Consider the following 22,154-nt stretch of genomic DNA (forward strand, 5'->3'; position numbering starts at 1 on the left):
AATCTGCTGATGGTCTTATGTGTGTTTCCTTTTACATAACAAGTTGCTTTTCTCTTGATGATTTTAAGATTTTTCTCTTTGTCTTTAACTTTTGACATTTTAATTATAATGTGTTTTTGTGTGGGTCTCCTTGGGTTTATCTCAGTTGGAATTTGCTGGGATTCCTAGATCTGGATGTCTGTTTCCTTCCCCAAGTTAAGGTAGTTTTCAGTCATTATTTCTTCAAAAAGTTTTCTGCCCCTTTCTCTCTCTCTTCTCCCACTGGACCCAACAAATGTGAATGTTAGCCCACTTGATGTTGTCCTAAAAGTCCCTTAAGCTTTTTTTTTTTACATTCTTTTTTCTTTTTGCTGCTCTGATTGGATGAGTTCCACTGACCTGTCTTCAAGTTCTCTCATCACTTCTTCCACTTCATCTGATCTGCTACTGAACTCCTCTATTGTATGTTTCAGTTCAGTTACTTCTTCAGCTCTGTGACTTCTATTTGGTACTTTCTTATATTTTCTACTTCTTTGTTGTTGTGGTCATTGTGTTCATTTATTCTTCTCTTGAGTTCAGTGCTCATTTTTATGACCATTACTTAATTTTTTTGAAGGATTAAAAAAAAATTTTTATTGACATATAGTTGATTTACATTGTTGTGTTAATTTCTGCTGTACGCCAAAGTGATTGTTATACACATATATATATATTCTTTTCATATTCTTTCCCAATATGGTTTATCACAAGATATTGAATATAGTTTCCCTGTGCTATACAATAGGACTTTGTTGTTTATCCACCCTATATATAATAGTTTGCATCTGCTAATCCCAAATTTCCAATCCATCCCTCCCCCCACCTGCCCTCCCCCTCGGCAACCACAAGTCTGTTCTCTATGTCTGTAAGTCTGTTTCTGTTTCATAGATATGTTCACTTGTGTAGCATTTTAGTTTCCACATATAAGTGATATCATATGGTATTTGTCTTTCTCTTTCTGATTTATTTCGCTTAGTATGATAATCTCTAGGTCCATCCATGTTTCTGCAAATGGCATTATTTCATTCTTCTTTATAGCTGAGTAATATTCCATTGGAGACATATATATATATGTATGCATATATATATATATATACACACATATACATATATATACATATATATGTATGTATGTATGTATATATATATATATATCTCACATCTTCTTTATCCATTCATCTGTTGATGGACATTTAGGTTGTTTCCATGTCTTGACTTTGTAAATAGTGCTGCTATGAACACAGTGGTAAGTGTATCTTTTCGAATTATAGTTTTGTCTGCAAATATGCCCAGGAGTAGGATTGCTGAATCATATGGAAACTCTATTTTTAGTTTTTTGAGAAATCTCCATACTGTTTTCCATAGTGGCTGCACCAATTTACATTCCCATCAACAATGTAGGAGGGTTCCCTTTTCTCCACACCCTCTACAACATTTATTATTTGTACGCTTTTTATTGATGGCCATTCGGACTGGTGTGAGGTAGTACATCATTGTAGTTTTGATTTGTATCTCTCTAATAATTAGTGATGATGAGCATCTTTTCATGTGCTTATTGGCCATCTGTATGTCCTCTTTGCAGAAATGTCTATTTAGTTCTTCTGCCCATTTTTTGATTGGGTTGTTTGTTGCAATTGAATTCTATGAGCTGTTTGTATATTTTAGAAATTAAGCCCTTGTCAGTCACATCCTTTGCAAATATTTTCTCCCAGTCTGGAGATTGTCTTTTCATTTTGTTTATGGTTTCCTTTGCTGTACAAAGCTTATAAGTTCCATTAGGTTCCATTTGTTTATTTTTGCTTTTATTTCTATTTTGTTAGGAGACTGACTTAAGAAAACATTGGTACAATTTATGTCAGAGAATGTTTTGCCCAAGTTCTTTTCTAAGAGTTTTATGCTGTCATGTCTTATATTTAAGTCTTTAAGCCATTTTGAGTTTATTTTTGTGTATGGTGTGAGGGTGTGTTCTAACTTCACTGATTTGCATGTGGCTGTCCAACTTTCCCAATACCACTTACTGAAGAGACTGCCTTTTCCCCTTTGTATATTCTTGCCTTTTTGTCAAAGATTAATTGACCATAGGTGTGTGGGTTTATTTCTGGGCTCTCTATTTTGTTCCATTGATCCACAAGTCTGTTTTTGTGTCAATATCATACTGTTTTGATTACCGTAGCTTTATAGTACTGTCTGATGTCTGGGAGGGTTATGCCTTGTGCTTTGTTCTTTTTCCTCATGATTGCTTTGGCAATTCTGGGACTATTATGGTTCCATATAAATTTTAGGATTATTTGTTCTAGCTCTGGGAAAGATGTCACTGGTAATTTGATAGGGATTGAATCAAATCTGTAGATTGCTTTGGGTAGTATGACCATTTCAACAATATAAATTCTTCCCATCCAAGAGCATGGGATTATCTTTCCATTTCTTTGAATCATCATCAATTAGCTTTACAAATGTTTTGTAGTTCTCAGCATATAAGTTTCTCATCTTCCTGGTGAGGTTTATTCCTAAGTATTTTATTTTTCTGATGTGCTTTTAAAGGGGATTGCTTGTTCACATTCCCTTTCTGATATTTCATTGTTAGTATAAAGAAATGCAACTGATTTCTGCATGTTAATCTTGTATCCTGCTACCTTGCTGAATTTGTTTATCAGTTCTAGTAGTTTTTGTGTGGAGTCTTTAGGGGTTTCTATATATAGTATCATATCTGCATGATGACAATTTTACCTCTTCCCTACCAATTTGAATAGCTTTTATTTCTTTTCCTTGTCTGATTGCTGTGACTAGGACTTCCAATACTATATTGAATAGAAATGGTGAGAGTGGGCATCTTTGTCTTGTTACAGATTTTAGTGGGAAGGCTTTCAGCTTTTCACCATTGAGTATTATATTGGCTGTGGGTTTGTTATAAATAGCTTTTATTATGTTGAGATATGTTCCCTCTATACTCACTTTTGTACGGGTTTTTATCATGAATGGATGTTGAATTTTATCAAATGCTTGTTCTGCATCTATTGAGATGATCATTCGGTTTTTGTCTTTTCTTTTGTTGATGTGTTATGTCACATTGCTTGACTTGTGTATGTTGAACCATACTTGTGACCCTGGGATGAATCCAAGTTGGTCATGGTGTATGATCTTTTTTATGTGTTGTTAGATTCAGTTTGCTAATATTTTGTTGAAAATTTTTGCATCTATATTCGTCAAAGATATTGGCCTGTAATTTTCTTTTTTGGTAGTCTTTGGTTTTCATATCAGGGTGATGGTGGTTTCATAGAATGTCTTTGGGAGTCTTCCTTCCTCTTTGATCTTTTGGAAGACTTTGAGGACTGGTATAAGTTCTTCTTTGTATGTTTGGTAGAATTTGCCTGTGAAGCCATCTGGTCCTGGACTTCTGTTTGTAGGGAGTTTTTTCTATTTCACTTCTAGTGATCTGTTCAAGTTATCCATTTCTTCTTGATTCAGTTTTGGTGGGTTGTATGTTTCTAGAAATTTGTCCATTTCTTCTAGGTTGTCAAACTTGTTGGCATACAATTGTTCATAGTATTCTTTTTTTTTTTTTGTCTTTCTGTGGTATCCATTGTGATTTCTCCTCTTTCATTTCTTATTTTGTTTACTTGGGTCTTCTCTCTTCATGGTGGGCCTGGCCAGAGTTTTGTCTATTTTGTTTACCCTTTGAAAGAACAAGCTCTTGGTTTTATTGATTTTTTTCTATTTTTTAAATCTCTATTTATTTCCTTTCTGATCTTTATTTTCTCCTTCCTTCTGCTGACTTTAGGTTTTGTTTGTTATTATTTTTCTAATTCTCTTAGGTGGTGTGTTAGGTTATTTGAGATTTTTCTTGTTTCTTAAAGAAGGCCTGCATCACTATGAACTTCCCTTGAAACTGCTTTTTCTGCAACCCATAGATTTTGTATGGTGGTGTTTTCACTGTCATTTGCCTCAATGTATTTTTAAATTTCTTCTTTGATTTCACTGTTGACCCACTGGTCTTTTACTAGCAGGTTGTTTAGTCTCCATGTAATTGTATTTTTCTCATTTATTTTTATGTGGTTGATTTCTAGTTTTATGCCATTGTGGTCAGAAAAGATGCTTGAAACAATTTCTATACTTTTAAATTTGTTGAAGTTTGTTTTGTGCCCTAGTATGTGGTCAATCCTAGAGAATGTTCCATGTGCACTTGAAAAAAATGTGTATTCTGCTTTCTTTGGATGTAATGTCCTGAAAATATCAATTAAGTCGAACTGTTCTATTATATCATTTAGGATCTCTGTTGCCTTATTGATTTTCTGTCTCAAAGATATGTCCACTGATGTGAGTGGGGTGTTAACATCTCCTACTTTATTGTACTCCTGTCAATTTCTCCCTTTGTCTGTTAGTATTTGTTTTATGTATTTGGGTACTCCTATACTGGGTGCATATATGTTGACAAGTATAATATCCTCTCCTTGTATTGGTCCTTTTAATATTATATAGTGTTCCTCTTTATCTTTCTTTATAGCCTTTGTTTTAACGTTTATTTTGTCTGATATGAGTATTGCAACCCCCACTTTCTTGTCATTTCTTTTTCCATGAAATATCTTTTTCCATCCCCTCACTTTCAATCTATATGTATCCTTTGCCCTAAAGTGGGTCTCTTGTAGGCAGCATATTGTAGGCTTTTTTTTTTTTTTTTACCCAATCTGCCACTCTGTGTCTTCTGACTGAAACATTTAGTCCATTGACATTTAAGGTAATTACTGATAGATATGTATTTATTGCCATCTTAATCCTTATTTTCCCATTGATTCTATATTTATTCTTTGCCCCTTTTTCTTTTTGTTTTTCCTTTTGTCATCTGTTGATTTTCATTTGTATTATGCTTGTGTTCTCTTCTTTTTGGTTTTTGTGAATCTATTGTTTCTGATTTGTGTTTAACCTGTTTTTCAAGTATGTTAACCCCTTCCTATATCCACTTGCTTTAGACTGGTAGTCATATAGCCTCAAACACGTTCTAGAAAGAAAAATTAAATTTCTTACTCTCCTCTAATCATTTTACGATTTTTAATGTCCTCTTTTACATCTTCATGTTCATCTGTTTGCTGTTCATTGTGGTTATCATCACTTTCACAGAAGCTTTTAAAAATTTTTTAATCTGCATACTGGCTTAAGTGACTTACTTTCCAATTGTGATTTTCTCTTTCCTATTGATTCTTACTTCTTTTCTATTTAGAGAAGAACTTTCAATATTTCCTTTAGGATACGTTTAGTATTGCTGTATTCTTTTAGTTTTGGTTATCTCAGAAATTCTTTTTTTTTTAAACATCTTTATTGGAGTATAATTGCTTTACAATGGTGTGTTAGTTTCTGCTTTATAACAAAGTGAATCAGTTATACATATACATATGTTCCCACATCTCTTCCCTCTTCAGTCTCCCTCCCTCCTACCCTCCCTATCCCACCCCTCGAGGTGGTCACAAAGCACCGAGCTGATCTCCCTGTGCTATGAGGCGAGCCCACTAGCTATCTATTTTACGTTCGGTAGTGTATATATGTCCATGCCACTCTCTCACTTTGTCACAGCTTACACTTCCCCCTCCCCATATCCTCAAGTCCATTCTCTAGTCGGTCTGTGTCTTTATTCCTGTCCTGCCCCTCAGTTCTTCATGATCTTTTTTTTTCCCCTTAGATTCCATATATATGTGTTAGCATATGGTATTTGTTTTTCTCTTTCTGACTTATTTCACTCTGTATGACAGACTCTAGGTCCATCCACCTCACTTCAAATAACTCAATTTCATTTCTTTTTATGGCCGAGTAATATTCCATTGTATATATGTGCCACATCTTCTTTACCCATTCATCTGTTGATGGACACTTAGCATGCTTCCATGTCCTGGCTATTGTAAACAGAGCTGCAATGAACATTTTGGTACATGACACTTAATGAATTATGGTTTTCTCAGGCTATATGCCCAATAGTGGGATTGCTGGGTCGTATGGTAGTTCTATTTTTAGTTTTCTAAGGAACCTCCATACTGTTCTCCATAGTGGCTGTATCAATTTACATTCCCATCAACAGTGCAAGAGAGTTTCCTTTTCTCCACACCCTCTCCAGCATTTACTGTTTGTAGATTTTTTGATGATGGCCATTCTAACTGCTGTGAGATGATATCTCATGGTAGTTTTGATTTGCATTTCTCTAATGATTAATGATGTTGAGCATTCTTTCATGTGTTTGTTGGCAATCTGTATATCTTCTCTGGAGAAATGTCTATATAGGGCTTCTGCCCATTTTTGGATTGTGTTGTTTTTTTGATATTGAGCTGCACGAACTGCTTGTAAATTTTGGAGATTAATCCTTCGTCAGTTGCTTCATTTGCAAATATTTTGTCCCATTCTGGGGGTTGTCTTTTGGTCTTGTTTATGGTTTCCTTTGCAGTGCAAAAGCTTTTAAGTTTCAATAGGTCCCATTTGTTTATTTTTGTTTTGATTTCCATTTCTCTAGGAGGTGGGTCAAAAAGGATCTTACTGTGATTTATGTCATGGAGTGTTCTGCCTATGTTTTCCTCTGAGAGTTTGATAGTGTCTGGCCTTACATTTAGGTCTTTAATCCATTTTGAGTTTATTTTTGTATATGGTGTTAGGGAGTGTTCTAATTTCATACTTTTACATGTACCTGTCCAGTTTTCCCAGCACCACTTATTGAGGCTGTCTTTTCTCCACTGTATATTATTGCCTCCTTTATCAAACATAAGGTGACCATAGGTGTGTGGGTTTATCTCTGGGCTTTCTATCCTGTTCCTGATCGATATTTCTGTTTTTGTGTCAGCGCCATACTGTCTTAATTACTGTAGCTTTGTAGGATAGGCTGAAGTCAGGAAGTCTGATTCCTCCAGCTCCGTTTCTTTTTCTCAAGATTGCTTTGGCTATTCGGGGTCTTTTGCATTTCCATACAAATTGTGTAATTTTTTGTTCTAGTTCTGTGAAAAATGCCAGTGATAGTTTGATAGGGATTGCATTGAATCTGTAGATTGCTTTGGGTAATAGAGTCATTTTCACAATGTTGATTCTTCCAATCCAAGAACATGGTCTATCTCTCCAACTATTTGTATCATCTTTAATTTCTTTCATCAGTGTCTTATAATTTTCTGCATACAGGCCTTTTGTCTCCTTAGGTAGGTTTATTCCCAGATATTTTATACTTTTTGTTGCAATGGTAAATGTGAGTGTTTTCTTAATTTCACTTTCAGATTTTTCATCATTAGTGTATAGGAATGCAAGAGATTTCTGTGCATTAATTTTGTATTCTACTACTTTACCAAATTCATTGATTAGCTCTAGTAGTTTTCTGGTAGCATCTTTAGGATTCTCTATGTATAGTATAATGTCATCTGCAAACAGTGACAGCTTTACTTCTTCTTTTCCGATTTGGATTCCTTTTCTTTTTCTTCTCTGATTGCTGTGGCTAAAACTTCCAAAACTGTTAAATAATAGTGCTGAGAGTAGGCAACCTTGTCTTGTTCCTGATCTTAGTGGAAATGGTTTCAGTTTTTCACCATTGAGAACAATGTTGGCTGTGGGTTTGTCATATATGGCCTTTATAATGTTGAGGAAAGTTCCCTCTATGCCTACTTTCTGCAGGATTTTTATCATAAATGGGTGTTGAATTTTGTCGAAAACTTTCTCTGCATCGATTGAGATGATCATATGGGTTTTCACCCTCAAGTTGTTACTATGGTGTATCACATCGATTGATTTGCGTATATTGAAGAATCCTTGCATTCCTGGGATAAACTCCACTTGATCATGGTGTATGATCCTTTTAATGTGTTGTTGGATTCTGTTTGCTAATATTTTGTTGAGGATTTTTGCATCTATGTTCATCAGTGATATTGGCCTGTAGTTTCCTTTCTTCGTGACATCTTTGTCTGGTTTTGGTATCAGGGTGATGGTGGCCTCATAGAAAGAGTTTGGGAGAGTTCCTCCCTCTGCTATATTTTGGAAGAGTTTGAGAAGGATAGGTGTTAGCTCTTCTCTAAATGTTTGATAGAATTCGCCTATACAGCCATCTGGTCCTGGGTTTTTGTTTGTTGGAAGACTTTTAATCACAGTCTCAATTTCAGTGCTTGTGATTGGTCTGTTCATATTTTCTATTTCTTCCGGGTTCAGTCTCGGAAGGTTGTGCATTTCTAAGAATTTGTCCATTTCTTCCAGGTTTTCCATTTCTTTGGCATAGAGTTGCTTGTAGTAATCTCTCATGATCCTTTGTACTTCTGCAGTGTCAGTTGTTACTTCTCCATTTTCATTTCTAATTTTATTGATTTGAGTCTTCTCCCTTTTTTTCTTGATGAGTCTGGCTAATGGCTTATCAATTTTGTTTATCTTCTCAAAGAACAAGCTTTTAGTTTTATTGATCTTTGCTGTCGTTTCCTTCATTTCTTTTTCATTTATTTCTGATCTGATCTTTATAATTTCTTTCCTTCTGCTAACTTTGGGGTTTTTTTGTTCTTCTTTCTTTAATTGCTTTAGGTGTAAGGTTAGGTTATTTGAGATGTTTCTTGTTTCTTAAGGTAGAATTGTATTGCTATAAACTTCCCTCTTCGCACTGCTTTTGCTGCATCCCATAGGTATTCGGTCATCGTGTTTTCATTGTCATTTGTTTCTAGGTATTTTTTTATTTCCTCTTTGATTTCTTCAGTGATCTCTTGGTTATTAAGTAGTGTATTGTTTAGCCTCCATGTGCTTGTATTTTTTACAGATTTTTTCCTGTAATTGATATCTAGTCTCACAGCATTGTGGTCGGAAAAGGTACTTGATACGATTTCAATTTTCTTAAATTTACCAAGGCTTGATTTGTGACCCAAGATATGATCTTTCCTGGAGAATGTTCCATGGACACTTGAGAAGAAAGGGTATTCTGTTGTTTTTGGATGGAATGTCCTATAAATATCAATTAAGTCCATCTTGTTTAATGTATCATTTAAAGGTTGTGTTCCCTTATTTATTTTCATTTTGGATGATCTGTCCATTGGTGAAGGTGGTGTGTTAAAGTCCCCTACTATGATTGTGTTACTGTCGATTTCCCCTTTTATAGCTGTTAGTATTTGCCTTATGCATTGAGGTGCTCCTATGTTGGGTGCATAAATATTTACAATTGTTATATCTTCTTCTTGGATCGATCCCTTGATCATTATGTAGTGTCCTTCCTTGTGTCTTGTAATAGTCTTTATTTTAAAGTCTATTTCGCCTGATATGAGAATTGCTACTCCAGCTTTCTTTTGATTTCCATTTGCCTGGAATATCTTTTTCCATCCCCTCACTTTCAGTCTGTATGTGTCCCTAGGTCTGAAGTGGGTCTCTTGTAGACAGCATATATATGGATCTTGTTTTAGTATCCATTCAGCCAGTCTATGTCTTTTGGTTGGAGCATTTAATCCATTTACATTTAAGGTAATTATCGATATGTATGTTCCTATTCCCATTTTCTTAATTGTCTTGGGTTTGTTATTGTAGGTCTTTTCCTTCTCTTGCGTTTCCTGCCTAGAGAAGTTCTTTTAGCATTTGTTGTAAAGCTGGTTTGGTGGTGCTGAATTCTCTTATCTTTTGCTTGTCTGTAAAGGTTTTAATTTCTCCATCAAATATGAATGAGATCCTTGCTGGGTAGAGTAATTTTGGTTGTAAGGTTTTCTCCTTCATCACTTTAAAAATGTCCTGCCACTCCTTTCTGGCTTGCAGAGTTTCTGTTGAAAGATCAGCTGTTAACCTTACGGGGATTCCCTTGTGTGTTATTTGTTGTTTTTCCCTTGCTGCTTTTAATATTTTTTCTTTGTATTTAATTTTTGATAGTTTGATTAATAAGTGTCTTGGCGTGTTTCTCCTTGGATTTCTCCTGTATGGGACTCTTTGTGCTTCCTGGACTTGATTAACTATTTATTTTCCCATATTAGGGACGTTTTCAACTATAATCCCTTCAAATATTTTCTCAGTCCCTTTCTTTTTCTCTTCTTCTTCTGGGACCCCTATAATTCGAATGTTGGTGCGTTTAATGTTTTCCCAGAGGTCTCTGAGACTGTCCTCAGTTCTTTTCATTGTTTTTTCTTTATTCTGCTCTGCAGTAGTTATTTCCACTATTTTATCTTCCAGGTCACTTATCCGTTCTTCTGCCTCAGTTATTCTGCTATTGATCCCTTCTAGAGAATTTTTAATTTCCTGTATTGTGTTCATCATTGTTTGTTTGCTCTTTAGTTCTTCTAGGTCCTTGTTTAACATTTCTTGTATTTTCTCTATTCTATTTCCAAGATTTTGAATCACCTTTACTATCATTATTCTGAATTCTTTTTCAGGTAGACTGCCTATTTCCTCTTCATTTGTTTGGTCTGGTGGGTTTTTACCTTGCTCCTTCTTCTGCTGTGTTTTTCTGTCTTCTCATTTTGCTTAACTTATTGTGTTTGGGGTCTCCTTTTCGCAGGCTGCAGGTTCGTAGTTCCCTTTTTTTTTGGTGTCTGTCCCCAGTGGCTAAGGTTGGTTCAGTGGGTTGTGTAGGCTTCCTGGTGGAGGGGACTAGTGCCTGTGTTCTGGTGGATGAGGCTGGATCTTGTCTTTCTGATGGGCAGGTCCACGTCTGGTGGTGTGTTTTGGGGTGTCTATGGCCCTATTATGATTTTAGGCAGCCTCTCTGCTAATGGCTGGGGTTGTGTTCCTGTCTTGGTAGTTGTTTGCCATAGGGTGTCCAGCACTGTAGCTTGCTGGTCGTTGAGTGAAGCCGGGTCTTGGCGTTCAGATGGAGATCTCTGGGAGATTTTCGCCGTTTGATATTACGTGGAGCTGGGAGGTCTCTTGTGGACCAGTGTCCTGACGTTGGCTCTCCTACCTCAGAGGCACAGAGCTGATGCCTGGCTGGAGCACCAAGAGCCTTTCATCCACATGGCTCAGAATAAAAGGGAGAAAAAACGAATGAACGAAAGAAAGAAAGAAAGAAAGAAAGGAAGGAAGGAAGGAAGGGAAGGGATAAAATGAAATAAAATAATATAAAATAAAGTTATTAAAATAAAAAATAATTATTAAGAAAAAAATTCTTTAAAGTAAAAAACAAAAAAACGGACGGATAGAACCCTAGGACAAATGGTAAAAGCAAAGCTATACAGACAAAATCACACACTGATGCATACACATACACACTCACAAAAAGAAAAAAAGGGAAAAAAAATTTATCTTTTGCTCCCAAAGTCCATCTCCTCAACTTGGGATGATTCGTTGTCTATTCAGGTATTCCACAGATGCAGGGTACATCAAGTTGATTGTGGAGATTCAATCCGCTGCTCCTGAGGCTGCTGGAAGAAATTTCCCTTTCTCTTCTTTGTTCGCACAGCTCCCGCGATTCAGCTTTGGATTTGCACCCGCCTCTGCGTGTAGGTCGCCTGAGGGCATCTGTTCTTCGCTCAGACAGGATGTGGTTAAAGGAGCAGCTGATTCGGGGGCTCTGGCTCACTCAGGCCAGGGGGAGGGAGGTACGGATGCCAGGCAAGCCTGCGGAGGCCGGCATGACGTTGCAACAGCTGGAGGTGTGCCGTGTGTTCTCCCAGGGAAGTTGTCCCTGGATCACGGGACCCTGGCAGTGTCGGGCTGCACAGTCTCCCAGGAGTGGAGGTGTGGAGAGTGACCTGTGCTTGCACACAGGCTTCTTGGTGGCAGCAGCAGCAGCCTTAGAGTCCCATGCCCATCTCTGTGGTCCACGCTGATAGCCGCGGCTCGCGCCCATCTCTGGAGCTCCTTTAAGCAGCGCTCTTAATCCCCTCTCCTCGTGCACCAGGAAACAAAGAGGGAAGAAAAAGTCTGTTGCCTCTTCGGCAGGTCCAGACTTTTTCCCAGACTCCCTCCCAGCTAGCCATGGCATACTAGCCCCCTTCAGGCTGTGTTCATGCAGCCAACCCCAGTCCTCTCCCTGGGATCCAACTGAAGCCCGAGCCTCAGCTCCCAGCCCCCGCCCACCCCGGTGGGTGAGCAGACAAGCCTCTTGGGCTGTTGAGTGCTGGTCGGCACCGATCCTCTGTGGGGGAATCTCTCCGCTTTGCCCTCTGCACCCCTGTTGCTGCGCTCTCCTCTGTGGCTCCAAAGCTCCCCCCCTCCATCCCACAGTGTCTGCCCATGAAGGGGCTTCCTAGTGTGTGGAAACCTTTCCTCCTTCACAGCTCCCTCCCGGTGGTGTAGGTCCCATCCCTATTCTTTTGTCTCTGTTTTTTATTTTTTCTTTTGCCCTACCCAGGTACATGGGGAGTTTCTTGCCTTTTGGGAGGTCTGAGGTCTTCTGCCAGCGTTCAGTAGGTGTTCTATAGGAGCCGTTCCACATGTAGGTGTATCTCTGATGTATTTGTGGAGAGGAAGATGATCTCCACGTCTTACTCTTCTGCCACCTGGAAGCTCCCCTCTGAGAAATTCTTTATTTCTCCTTCTATTCTAAATGATAATCTTGCTGGGCAGAGTATCCTAGGTTACAGATTTTTCCCTTTTAGGACTTTGAATATGCCTTGCCACTCCCTTCTGGCCCACAACTTTTCTGTAAAGAAATCAGCTGATAGCCTATGGGGGTTCCCTTGTAATTAACTCTGTGGTTTTATCTTGCTGGCTTTAGAATCCTCTCTTTAACTTTTGCCATTTTAATTATAATATGTCTTGGTGTAGGTCTGTTTGGGTTCATCTTGTTCAGGACCCTCTGTGCTTCCTGTACCTGGATATGTTTCCTTCTTTAGGTGTGGGGAGTTTTCAGCCATAATTTCTTCAAATACATTTTCAATTCCCCTTTCTCTTTCTTCTCCTTCTGGGATCCCCATTACGCATAGATTGGCATGCTCTATATTATCCCATAGGTCTTTTATATTGCTTTCTTTTTTTTTTTTTTCACTTGGTTTTCTGTCTGCTGTTCTGATTGTGTGATTTCCATTATTTAATCTTCCAGATCACTTATTAGTTCTGTTGCCTTATTCATTCTGCTATTCATTGCCTTTAGCTCAGCTTTTATCTTGGCAAATGAGTTCTCTAATTTTTCCTAGTTCCTTTTTATAGTTTCGACTTTCTTTTTACAGTAACCTGCATATCTATCAATAGCCCTTCTTAATTCCTTCAGCATTTTCATTATCTCCTTTTTGAACTCAGTGTCTATTAGACTGAAAAGGGCTGTTTCATAGTTTGTTCTTTCAGGGGAATTCCCTTGATCTTTTAATTTGGAGTGGTTCCTCTGCTTCTTCATTTTACTTATATTTCTCTTGCTCTATGAATTTAGGAGAAACAATATCCACTGTGGTCTTGGAGGGCTATTTTTATGTGGGAGCGTCCCTTGTGTAGACTGTATGGGTTTAACATTTTTGGTGCAAGTGCTGTTTTGAGTATGGATGCCTGCCGCCTCTTTCCTTGGTGTGTGCTGGCTGTTATCCCCTTGATAGGAGGTATGACTGGTGTTGTGGTGGCCAGAGCCTGCACTGGATGTTGAGCAGGTCCTCCTCTTTGCTCTGTGGTTGTCACTGCCCTGTCAGGGGCAAGGTCTGCTCCTTAGTTTTAGGAATAGAAGCCCCAGATCCATTTCTGAGCTGCGTTTCTGAACTGCAGTGCATGGTATGTGGGATTGGAGTGCTCTCACTGGGAGAGGAGCCACTGAATATTCTTCTGCCAGAGCTGTTCACTGGTGAGTGTGCTCTGTTGTGTCACCTTTCGCCCGTTGTGCAGGCTCACAAAGTACACAGTTGTTGGCACTGCGCTCAGCCCCGCCTCAACCATGGACATGCCGGCAATCAGCCCTCATGCCTCTCAGGCATTGTTTTCACAAGGCCACCAGCACTGATCCACTTAAGTCAGGTGCCAGGACTGGAGTAGTCATGCACCTGGACCTGCTGTGCAAGCTATGGAGGCAGCCCAGATCCTGACCTGGGTCAGCCCCCATGTGCATGCACCCACAAAGCCCACAGTTGCTAAGACCAGACCCATCCCAGCCATGGGAGCACCCATTGTCTGCTCGGATGTCCTACAGGCGCTGAATTTACAAAGCCGATGGTGGAGGTGTAAATCAGGGGCTCACATAGCCACGGGGAGAGATTCCAGCCCTACTTCCTAAGTCACACAGCCCTGGGGCTCAACTATGATTTCAGCCCAGCCTCTGCATGTGGGCAACCCACTGGCCTGCTCCCGGAGCCTGCCAAGGTGGCAGCTGGTGCCAGAGCCTGCTTAGGCGTGAGCCCACCAAGGTGGTGGCTGGGGCTTGCGAGCCTGACCTGGCAGCGGCAAGGGAGTAGGAGTCTGCTAGGCAGGAGCCTCCTGAGGTGGTGGATGGAGCATGCACTCCTGGAGCCCAAGGAGGTGGAGGCTGGTGCATGGAGGTGGGGGCTGGTGCCAGGAGAAAGAGGCTGCTATGGCAACCCCACTCCTCCCTTTGTGCACCACTTAACAATGGAGCTTTGTTTCTAGGTAGGCCCGGGCTTCTTCCGCAAACAGCCCTGGTTGTGGCTGTAATACACTCCAGCCCCTTCAGGCTGTCTTCTCCACACAGCCAACACCAGTCCTCTAAAACCTGAGTTTCAGCACCCAGTCCCCACCCATACCAGTGGATGCGTGTCTCAGGCTGGGGCATGCAGGGTGGTGGCACGACCATCTGTGTAGGTCTCTGTTCTGCCTGCCACAAACCAGTTGATGCACTCTCCTCTGAGCATGTGAAGCACCCTTTCTGTCCTGGCTGATCTCCCCACCAGGGAGGGGGCTTCCCAGGGTGCAGGAACCTTTCCTTTTTCACAGCTCCCAGGGGTGCCAGTCCTGTCCCACTTCCTCTTTTGTTTTTCCTTTCATCCTACCTGGTTATGTGGAGATCTTTCTTGTCCTTTCAGGTTTTTGAGGTCTTCTGCTAGTGTTCAGTAGGTATTGTGTGAGAACTGTTCCAATGTAGATGTATTTTTGATGCATTTGTGGGAGGAGGTGAGTTCCACATCCTTCTACTCTGCCATCTTTATTCCTCTCCCCAACCATTATCAGGTAAATTACTTATCTCCATTTCTTTAAGGTTTTTTTTTTTCCCCTAAGGTTTTATCTTATTCTTTTGTTTGGAACATATTCCTCTGTTATTTCATTTTCCTTGACTCTTTGTTGATTTCTACAGTAGATGGAACTACCATCTCTCCCAGTCTTGAAGGCATGGCCTTGTGTAGGAGATGAGCCTACTGTTCAACCCTGCCTTAGCTCTTGGTTATCTCTCTTTGTGATTGTCCAAGCAGCCTATTTTATTTTTAATAGCTCCTAGTAGTTGAGGATGTGCCAAGACCTGTCAGTGTCCCAAAGGGGAGAATCTGTCAGCACCTAGATTCATGCTGATTAGCATCCAGATCCTCAGGCAGCAGCTTTTAAAGTGTGCAAATATATACTGTCCTGTGGGATTGCAAGCATATAAGCCCCACTGGCCACCAGACACAGGCAATCTGTGGTGATTCCAGGGCAGCAGCCACAAAAATCAGGGCTCCAGATGAGTGTACAAGCTCCTATATCAGAAATACCAATGAACTGTAATGAGGCAGAGGGAGAGTGCAAAGACAGTATCCAACAGTGTATGTTCCCTAAGAGCGCCTTCATGTGTGCCAATCCTCATGCTGAAATTTCAGGAAAAGCAAAAAGGTGGGGAGGGACTTTTTAAAATGCTTTCCATCAAGAAGATTCATGGACTACTTAATCCCTGAAGTATTATGCATACTTAATATTTTCTTTCTTTCTCTGACTATTACTTTCAAGCAAGCACAATACCGCTGGTTTTATCATCTACTCTCTTGACTTTTATCTAACTTCTGCTCTGATAATCAAACTCTGGCTCCTAATCTGCATTTCTGCAATGACATAACTTTATTGTTTTGGGGACCAATTATCAATTAAAGATGAAACATTTCTGTCACCTATATAAAAGTAATAAAGGAACAGTAGAAAAGAAAAAGGGTGATTTAAAAAAAGATTAATAAAATGGTCAATCATATAACAAAGTTCTTCAAGAAAAAAAGATGAAGTACATAAACAAATAATATTAGAGAAATAAAATAACTACAAATAGAAATTTAAGTGATATGCAAAGATTATAAAGAAATGGATAGCAATAAATTTTAAGACAAATGCACATTTTAAAAGGAAATATAGTTTTAATAACCTAAATGGGAAAAGAATTTGAAAAAGAATAGATACATGTATATGTATAACTGAATCACTTTGCTGTACACCTGAAACTAACACAACATTGTTAATCAGCTCCACTCCAATATAAAATAAAAATTAAAAAAAGGAAATATAGTTTACATAGATTCCTTTTGCCGTGTTTTGAATAATGTAAATATAACAATATCTGTAAATAGAATATGAATGTAAACTGATACAATTACTTTGTAAAATCTTTTGGCACCATCTACTAAAGCTGAACATATGCACATGCCTTATGACTTATCAATTCCACACCTAGGTATACACCCAGCAGAAATACATCCATATGTTAAGCAGAAAATAGGCATAAGAATGTTCATAGCAGCCCTAATCACATAGACTAAAAATGGAAAAAACTGATTGTTTATCTAGAGTAGAATGATATATATATATTGTTGTATGTTAATTCAAGGGAATAATATACAGAATTGAAACTCCAACTACATGAAACATGTTGCAGAGAGGATCAGTCAAATCTACCAATAGAAAAGAAGTTCAGAACTCAACACATCCATATATAAAACAAAGATGATACCAGAAAAAATAATAAGGAAACAATAAATTTTTAAATACATGCTGGTTCATTCTATGGAGAAAGTAATGTAAATGTCTACCTTATATTATATACAAGGTGGACTCCAGATATTACTTATGACCTTTATTTGAAAAGTAAAAATATAAATCATATAAAAGAAAATGTAGGATAAAAATCTTTGCAACGCAGGGTAGGCAAAATTTTTTCTTAAATAAAATTCCAAAAAAGTATAAACTGTAACATCAAATAAGGGAGGGGATGGCTCAACAAAAGTCATCTTTTTAAAAAATAAAGTATCCATGGACAAAGTCAATGGTTAGATGAGTAGATGAGAGGCTAGGAAATGATAACTAAAATATTTAAAATCAACATTTGACTAATACATAGAGTGGAACGTAGACAATGCTCTGTAACGAGAAAAGGGCAGAAAATTAAGTGGAAAATGGGCAAAAATGAAAAATGAAAAGGCAATTCACAGGAGAATCCTGCATAAATATGAGAAATGATGCTCAAAATCACTAGTCATCAGAGAATTGAAAATAACAACAGCAGTAAACTATTACTATGTAGTAATGAGATTGGTTAAAAAAATGGGAAATTCAATAATACCAAATTCTGGTGAAGATGTTCACTGGGTAAGAATATAAATTGTGATTGCCATTTTGGAAAAAATCTTGCAGAATTTAGTTAAGTTAGGTGTCTGTTTCCCTATGTCCTACCAACCATAGCTGAAAAATTATTGCACAGATTCATAAAAGGACATGTAGAAGGGCATTCATCACAATGTTTTTTGTGGTGGTAGGAAGCCATTCATCCATCATTAGGGGGTGGAATAGATAAATAATATACACACACACTAGTAATCAGGCGGCATTAAGAAGAAATGAACTAGACAATGTTGAATTTAAAAAGTAATGTAGAGAGGGAAGTCTATAGCTTGGGTGACCACGCATCCTGGTTTGTCTAGACAGTTCCGATTTATACCTATTGTCCCAGCATAACTGTTAATAGCACTATCTTTAATTCTCAGTAGTTTAACAATATACTGCATGGTCATCCTATCTGTATCATAACACCGTTTTGTGAATGTTGAATCACAAAAACACTCAAAACAACACTACCTATTTTTGCTAAATACATATTTAAAGACATTTATTGGAGGGGGAATTTATATTAGGAAGATATATAGGATGAGGAAATAAAATAAAAATAAAAGAATGACACTGTGCTGTATCACTGAGTATGATTAACTTTGCTCTCTGCTGTGAAGTCAAAAAAATTAATAATTATAGTTTTAAAAAGTAAACACTTACGGTACTTCTGGTACTAAAAATGTGGTAGTTTGGGCTGTTACTGGAATACCTGCAGAGGAAAATGTCAAATATGAATACTAAAACTAATTTCTCCCCCAAATAAAAGGGATTCTATACTTGGTCAGAGCATGCCTGAGCTGCCATGAGCTTTACATTTCTGCCCAAGCACCTTCTTAGAAAGTATAGTCGGGGCTAAAACTGGGAATATCAGCAACATCTACCCATAACTCAAGGTGCGCTCAAGGTTGCTCAGTATCTGAAGACACTATAGCAAAAAGTAAATACTTTTACATCTTGTTTTTGTTTTAGAATAAAAACTGTTGAAGAATATTGGCTTTAACTCCTTCACCTGTAAACTGAGTTAAAATAAAATGAATAAAGATTGAAAATCAAAAAAACAGTATTTCTTATTTGAAGCAATGAAGTAAAGAGCAAATTTCTATGAGTCCTTGTTCATTATCATTTCTCGCTATAATTCAGAGTACTTTAATTTCTGTCTATATGATTTATCCACTCTCCAATAAAAATATAATGTGAACCACCTATGGAATTGAAGGTTTTCTAGTAGCCACATTAAAAAAGTGAGAAAAAACAAGTGATATTGCTTCTAATAATATATTTTATTCAAAAGTATTCTTTTTTTTGGTACTAAGTCTTTGAAATCTGGTGTATATACTACACTAACAAAACATCTCAATTTTGACTAGCCACATTTCGAGTGCTCAAAAGCCAGATAAGGCCAGTGGCTATCATAAAGCATCATCTTGAAATTCCCTTTACCTTCCCTTTGCTTCAGTAATCTATTCCATGTCTACATTACACACTTAATTGCCACTGGAATTGCTCCATCCTTAAAATCTTAAATCAGAGGCAATTTCTGTGTGTATTTGTATGTGGAATTGCTGGGATATCACTATGTAACTCTTTTAATAGATGTCAGTCACATAATGCAATATATTTTATTATTTATAATGAAACATATTTTATCTATATGCAGATTGCAGATCAAATATAAAAACATTTTAATGTATTTTTATATATCCCTATAAATTAAAATGGAATATACTTTCATCAAAGGTCTCTTTTCAAGTAAGTATGAACCACCTCCCACTTATGAATCTAAGACCTCTTTCACTATAGTAAGAAAGACAGAAACCTTAGGAAAGAGAAAAATACAAGTGAAAAATTTTGTATTTTAATTTACAAAGTTAACCTGGGCAATTTGTGAATGAAACCTGGTAGCTAAATAATAAAACTACCTTCTCTGACAAGCCCTTTTCCCCACCTTATCCTTTATCAGCTTCCAACTCCTACTAAGGCTGGGTACAGGTTATGGAGGGAACAGTAGCTAAAGGAGTCGTATTTAATTTATTAACTTCATCACAGACAACTATAATAACACCTTCTCATTCCTGCTTCCTTAATTATGTCAAATATTTACTGTGTTACTGTTGGAAATGGATCTGGAATGATCAAAGGTGTGGGTGTGCAGATGGCCCATGTGCTAGGACAATTTTTTAATGAAAAGGACAGTGTCATCTCACTCTGGGACTCCAAAAATGTACCTTTCTTATTCTCTCTAGTGTATTCCCACTCTACCAGTTCTTCAAAATCAAAGAGAATTCTTGACTTTTACCCCTTCCTTCATCTCCTAGGAGATAAGTCCCTTCCTGACTTCACTTTTTCTCTCTATCCAGCCTAAAAAATATATTCTTTGGGTAAACCATTTTCTCTCAAACCCCTTATTCATCCTACTATATCTGTCCTGGAATTGGTCTTCAATAGGTCATACTCTTGGGCATCTGACAGAAGCATATGCTAAATCATTCATGTGGGACAACCACATATTGCAGGAAGCACAGGATTCCCAAAGAAAGTCCAACCCCCACTGGATATATTAATCTAACAGAAAAAAAGACTTTGAGACTAAAAGTGTTTTCAGGGACAAAGAAGATCAATCCATTATAAGTGTGACCCAACAGAATAGTAGAGCATGAGAAAACATATTCTTTTCAAGTGCATATGGAACATTTAGAATAACTGATCATCTATTAGGACATAAAGCAAGTCTCAACAAATTTCAAAGAATAGGTATCATGTGGATCCTGCTCTATGATTATAGTACAATTAATGGAGAAGTTATTAACAAAAATATAATCAAATATTTACATATTTGGAATAAAAAACAAACTTCTAAATAATTCGAGGGTTATAGAAGAAATAGTGATTATAGTTAAAAATGTCTAGAAGTGAATGATAATGAAATGATTACATATCATTTCTTATGGGATACAGCAAAGGAGTACTATATGGGGTATTAATACCTTTAAATGCCATATTAGAAAAGAATAAAGACCAAAAACTGTGAGCTAAATGTCTGGCTTAAGATATTTGAGAAAAAATATCAGAATAAGCCTAATGAAAATAAAAGGGAGAAAAATGAAAACAGAAATCAATAAAATAGAAAACAAAAACACAAAGATAGGTAAAACAGACAAGCTTCTGACAAGACATTAAATGATTTGAAGTGGTACTTTAAAATCTACACTAAAACACTTACGCTCAGGGGTTTAACATATGAGTCCAATCACAACATTCAAGGAAAAGTTATCCTAATCCTATACAAATTTTTCCAAAGAACTGAAAAAGAGATAATACTCTCCAACTCATTTTGTAAAGCTAGTGTAACACTGATATCAAAACCAACCTAAGACATTATGAAAAAGAAAAATATAGACATAAAAATCCTAAAGAAAATATTTACAAATTGAATACAACAAAGTATAAAGAGATAATAAACCATGACCAAGTTGCACTTATCTTATGTATGCAAAGATGATTTTATTAGAAAACTCTACAAATGAAACTCACCACACATTTTAAAGAGGGAATAAAACACAATTGTTTCAATAGGTAAAAAAAATAATAAAATTTCATATAAATTCATAATTTAAAAAATTTACTAAAGAAGAAATGCGAAGAAAGTTTCTTAACCACGATAAAAACCATCTACAGAACACCTAGAGCAAACAATATCCTAGATGGCAATTAGTACCATCCCCTTAAAAATTTGGAATGAGAGAAGGATGCCACTATTACCATGTCTATTCAACACTGTGTTGGAGGCCTTAGCCAATACGATAAGAAAAATAAATTAAGATTGAAAAGGAGGAAACAGAACCCATTTCTACAGAAGATCTAAATAGAGATACACAATGCTCATTGAATAGGAAGATTTAATATTCATATAGATGTCATTTCTTCCCATCTATAGAAACAGATTCACTGCAACTCCAAGCAAAATCCTGAGTTTTTCATAGTACTTGACAATCTGATTCTAAAACTTATGTTAAAGTGTAAAAGTCCAAGAATGATCAGAACTCTTCTCAAAAAGAATAGGGAAGACTTGCCCTACTAGATATGATGACTTAAAACATTGTGTTATTGATGCATCAATAGACAAACTGACCAATGGAACAGAGCAGAATAGTAAACTCAGAGTAGGCATATGTCCATATGGAAGTTTTGTATAGGACAGAGGTGATATGTCAGATCAATTGAGGAAAATGGAGGTGAAAAATAGATCTGGATCCACAAGGAAAAAGAAGGAACTGCATTCCTACCTTAGATCATTTAAGAAAACCAACTCCATTGGGATAAGAAATATCAAAAACCAAATGTTAATACTCTTAGTGTAACCAAGCAGGACCCTATGGGGCCTTCCTGGGACAGACTTCTCCCCCCTACATACTCTACTTGCCTCTTGCTTATAGAAAAGCTTTAGTCTCCCATGCCTCCCCTGAGTCTCAAAAGGCTGGCTCAAGCATTAATGAAAGAATGTGAACACGAAGTAACAAACAACAGCAGTTGGGCTACAAGAGCTGGTAACAATTTAAATAATAGATCAGCCATATAGCAGTCACAAAATCTTTAGTGCCTCCCTGAAGGATATAGATAACAGTGCCTGATGCACATTCCTGAGTTGTTTTGCAGACACTAAAACCCCCACCAGAAGGAAGAGGTTAACTGCATGCTCACCACCAGTACATAGACTCCAGATTGGTTGGAACCAGAAGGCTGATGACTGAGATTCCCAAAAT

At 37.5% G+C, this 22,154-nt stretch overlaps 1 protein-coding gene across 1 annotated transcript in view; it reads right to left on the reverse strand.

Moving 5' to 3' along the window:
- CATSPERE (catsper channel auxiliary subunit epsilon) overlaps nt 1-22,154 on the reverse strand; it is a 422,009-nt gene that overhangs the window by 397,923 nt on the left and 1,932 nt on the right. The window contains exon 2 of the mRNA XM_082341607.1: nt 18,055-18,103. Within this exon, the coding sequence (XP_082197733.1) occupies nt 18,055-18,103 (49 nt within the window). The remainder of the gene's footprint in view (nt 1-18,054; nt 18,104-22,154) is intronic.

This window comes from Balaenoptera borealis, assembly GCF_965194805.1.
Source record: "Balaenoptera borealis genome assembly, chromosome: 1".
Lineage (NCBI taxonomy): Eukaryota > Metazoa > Chordata > Mammalia > Artiodactyla > Balaenopteridae > Balaenoptera > Balaenoptera borealis.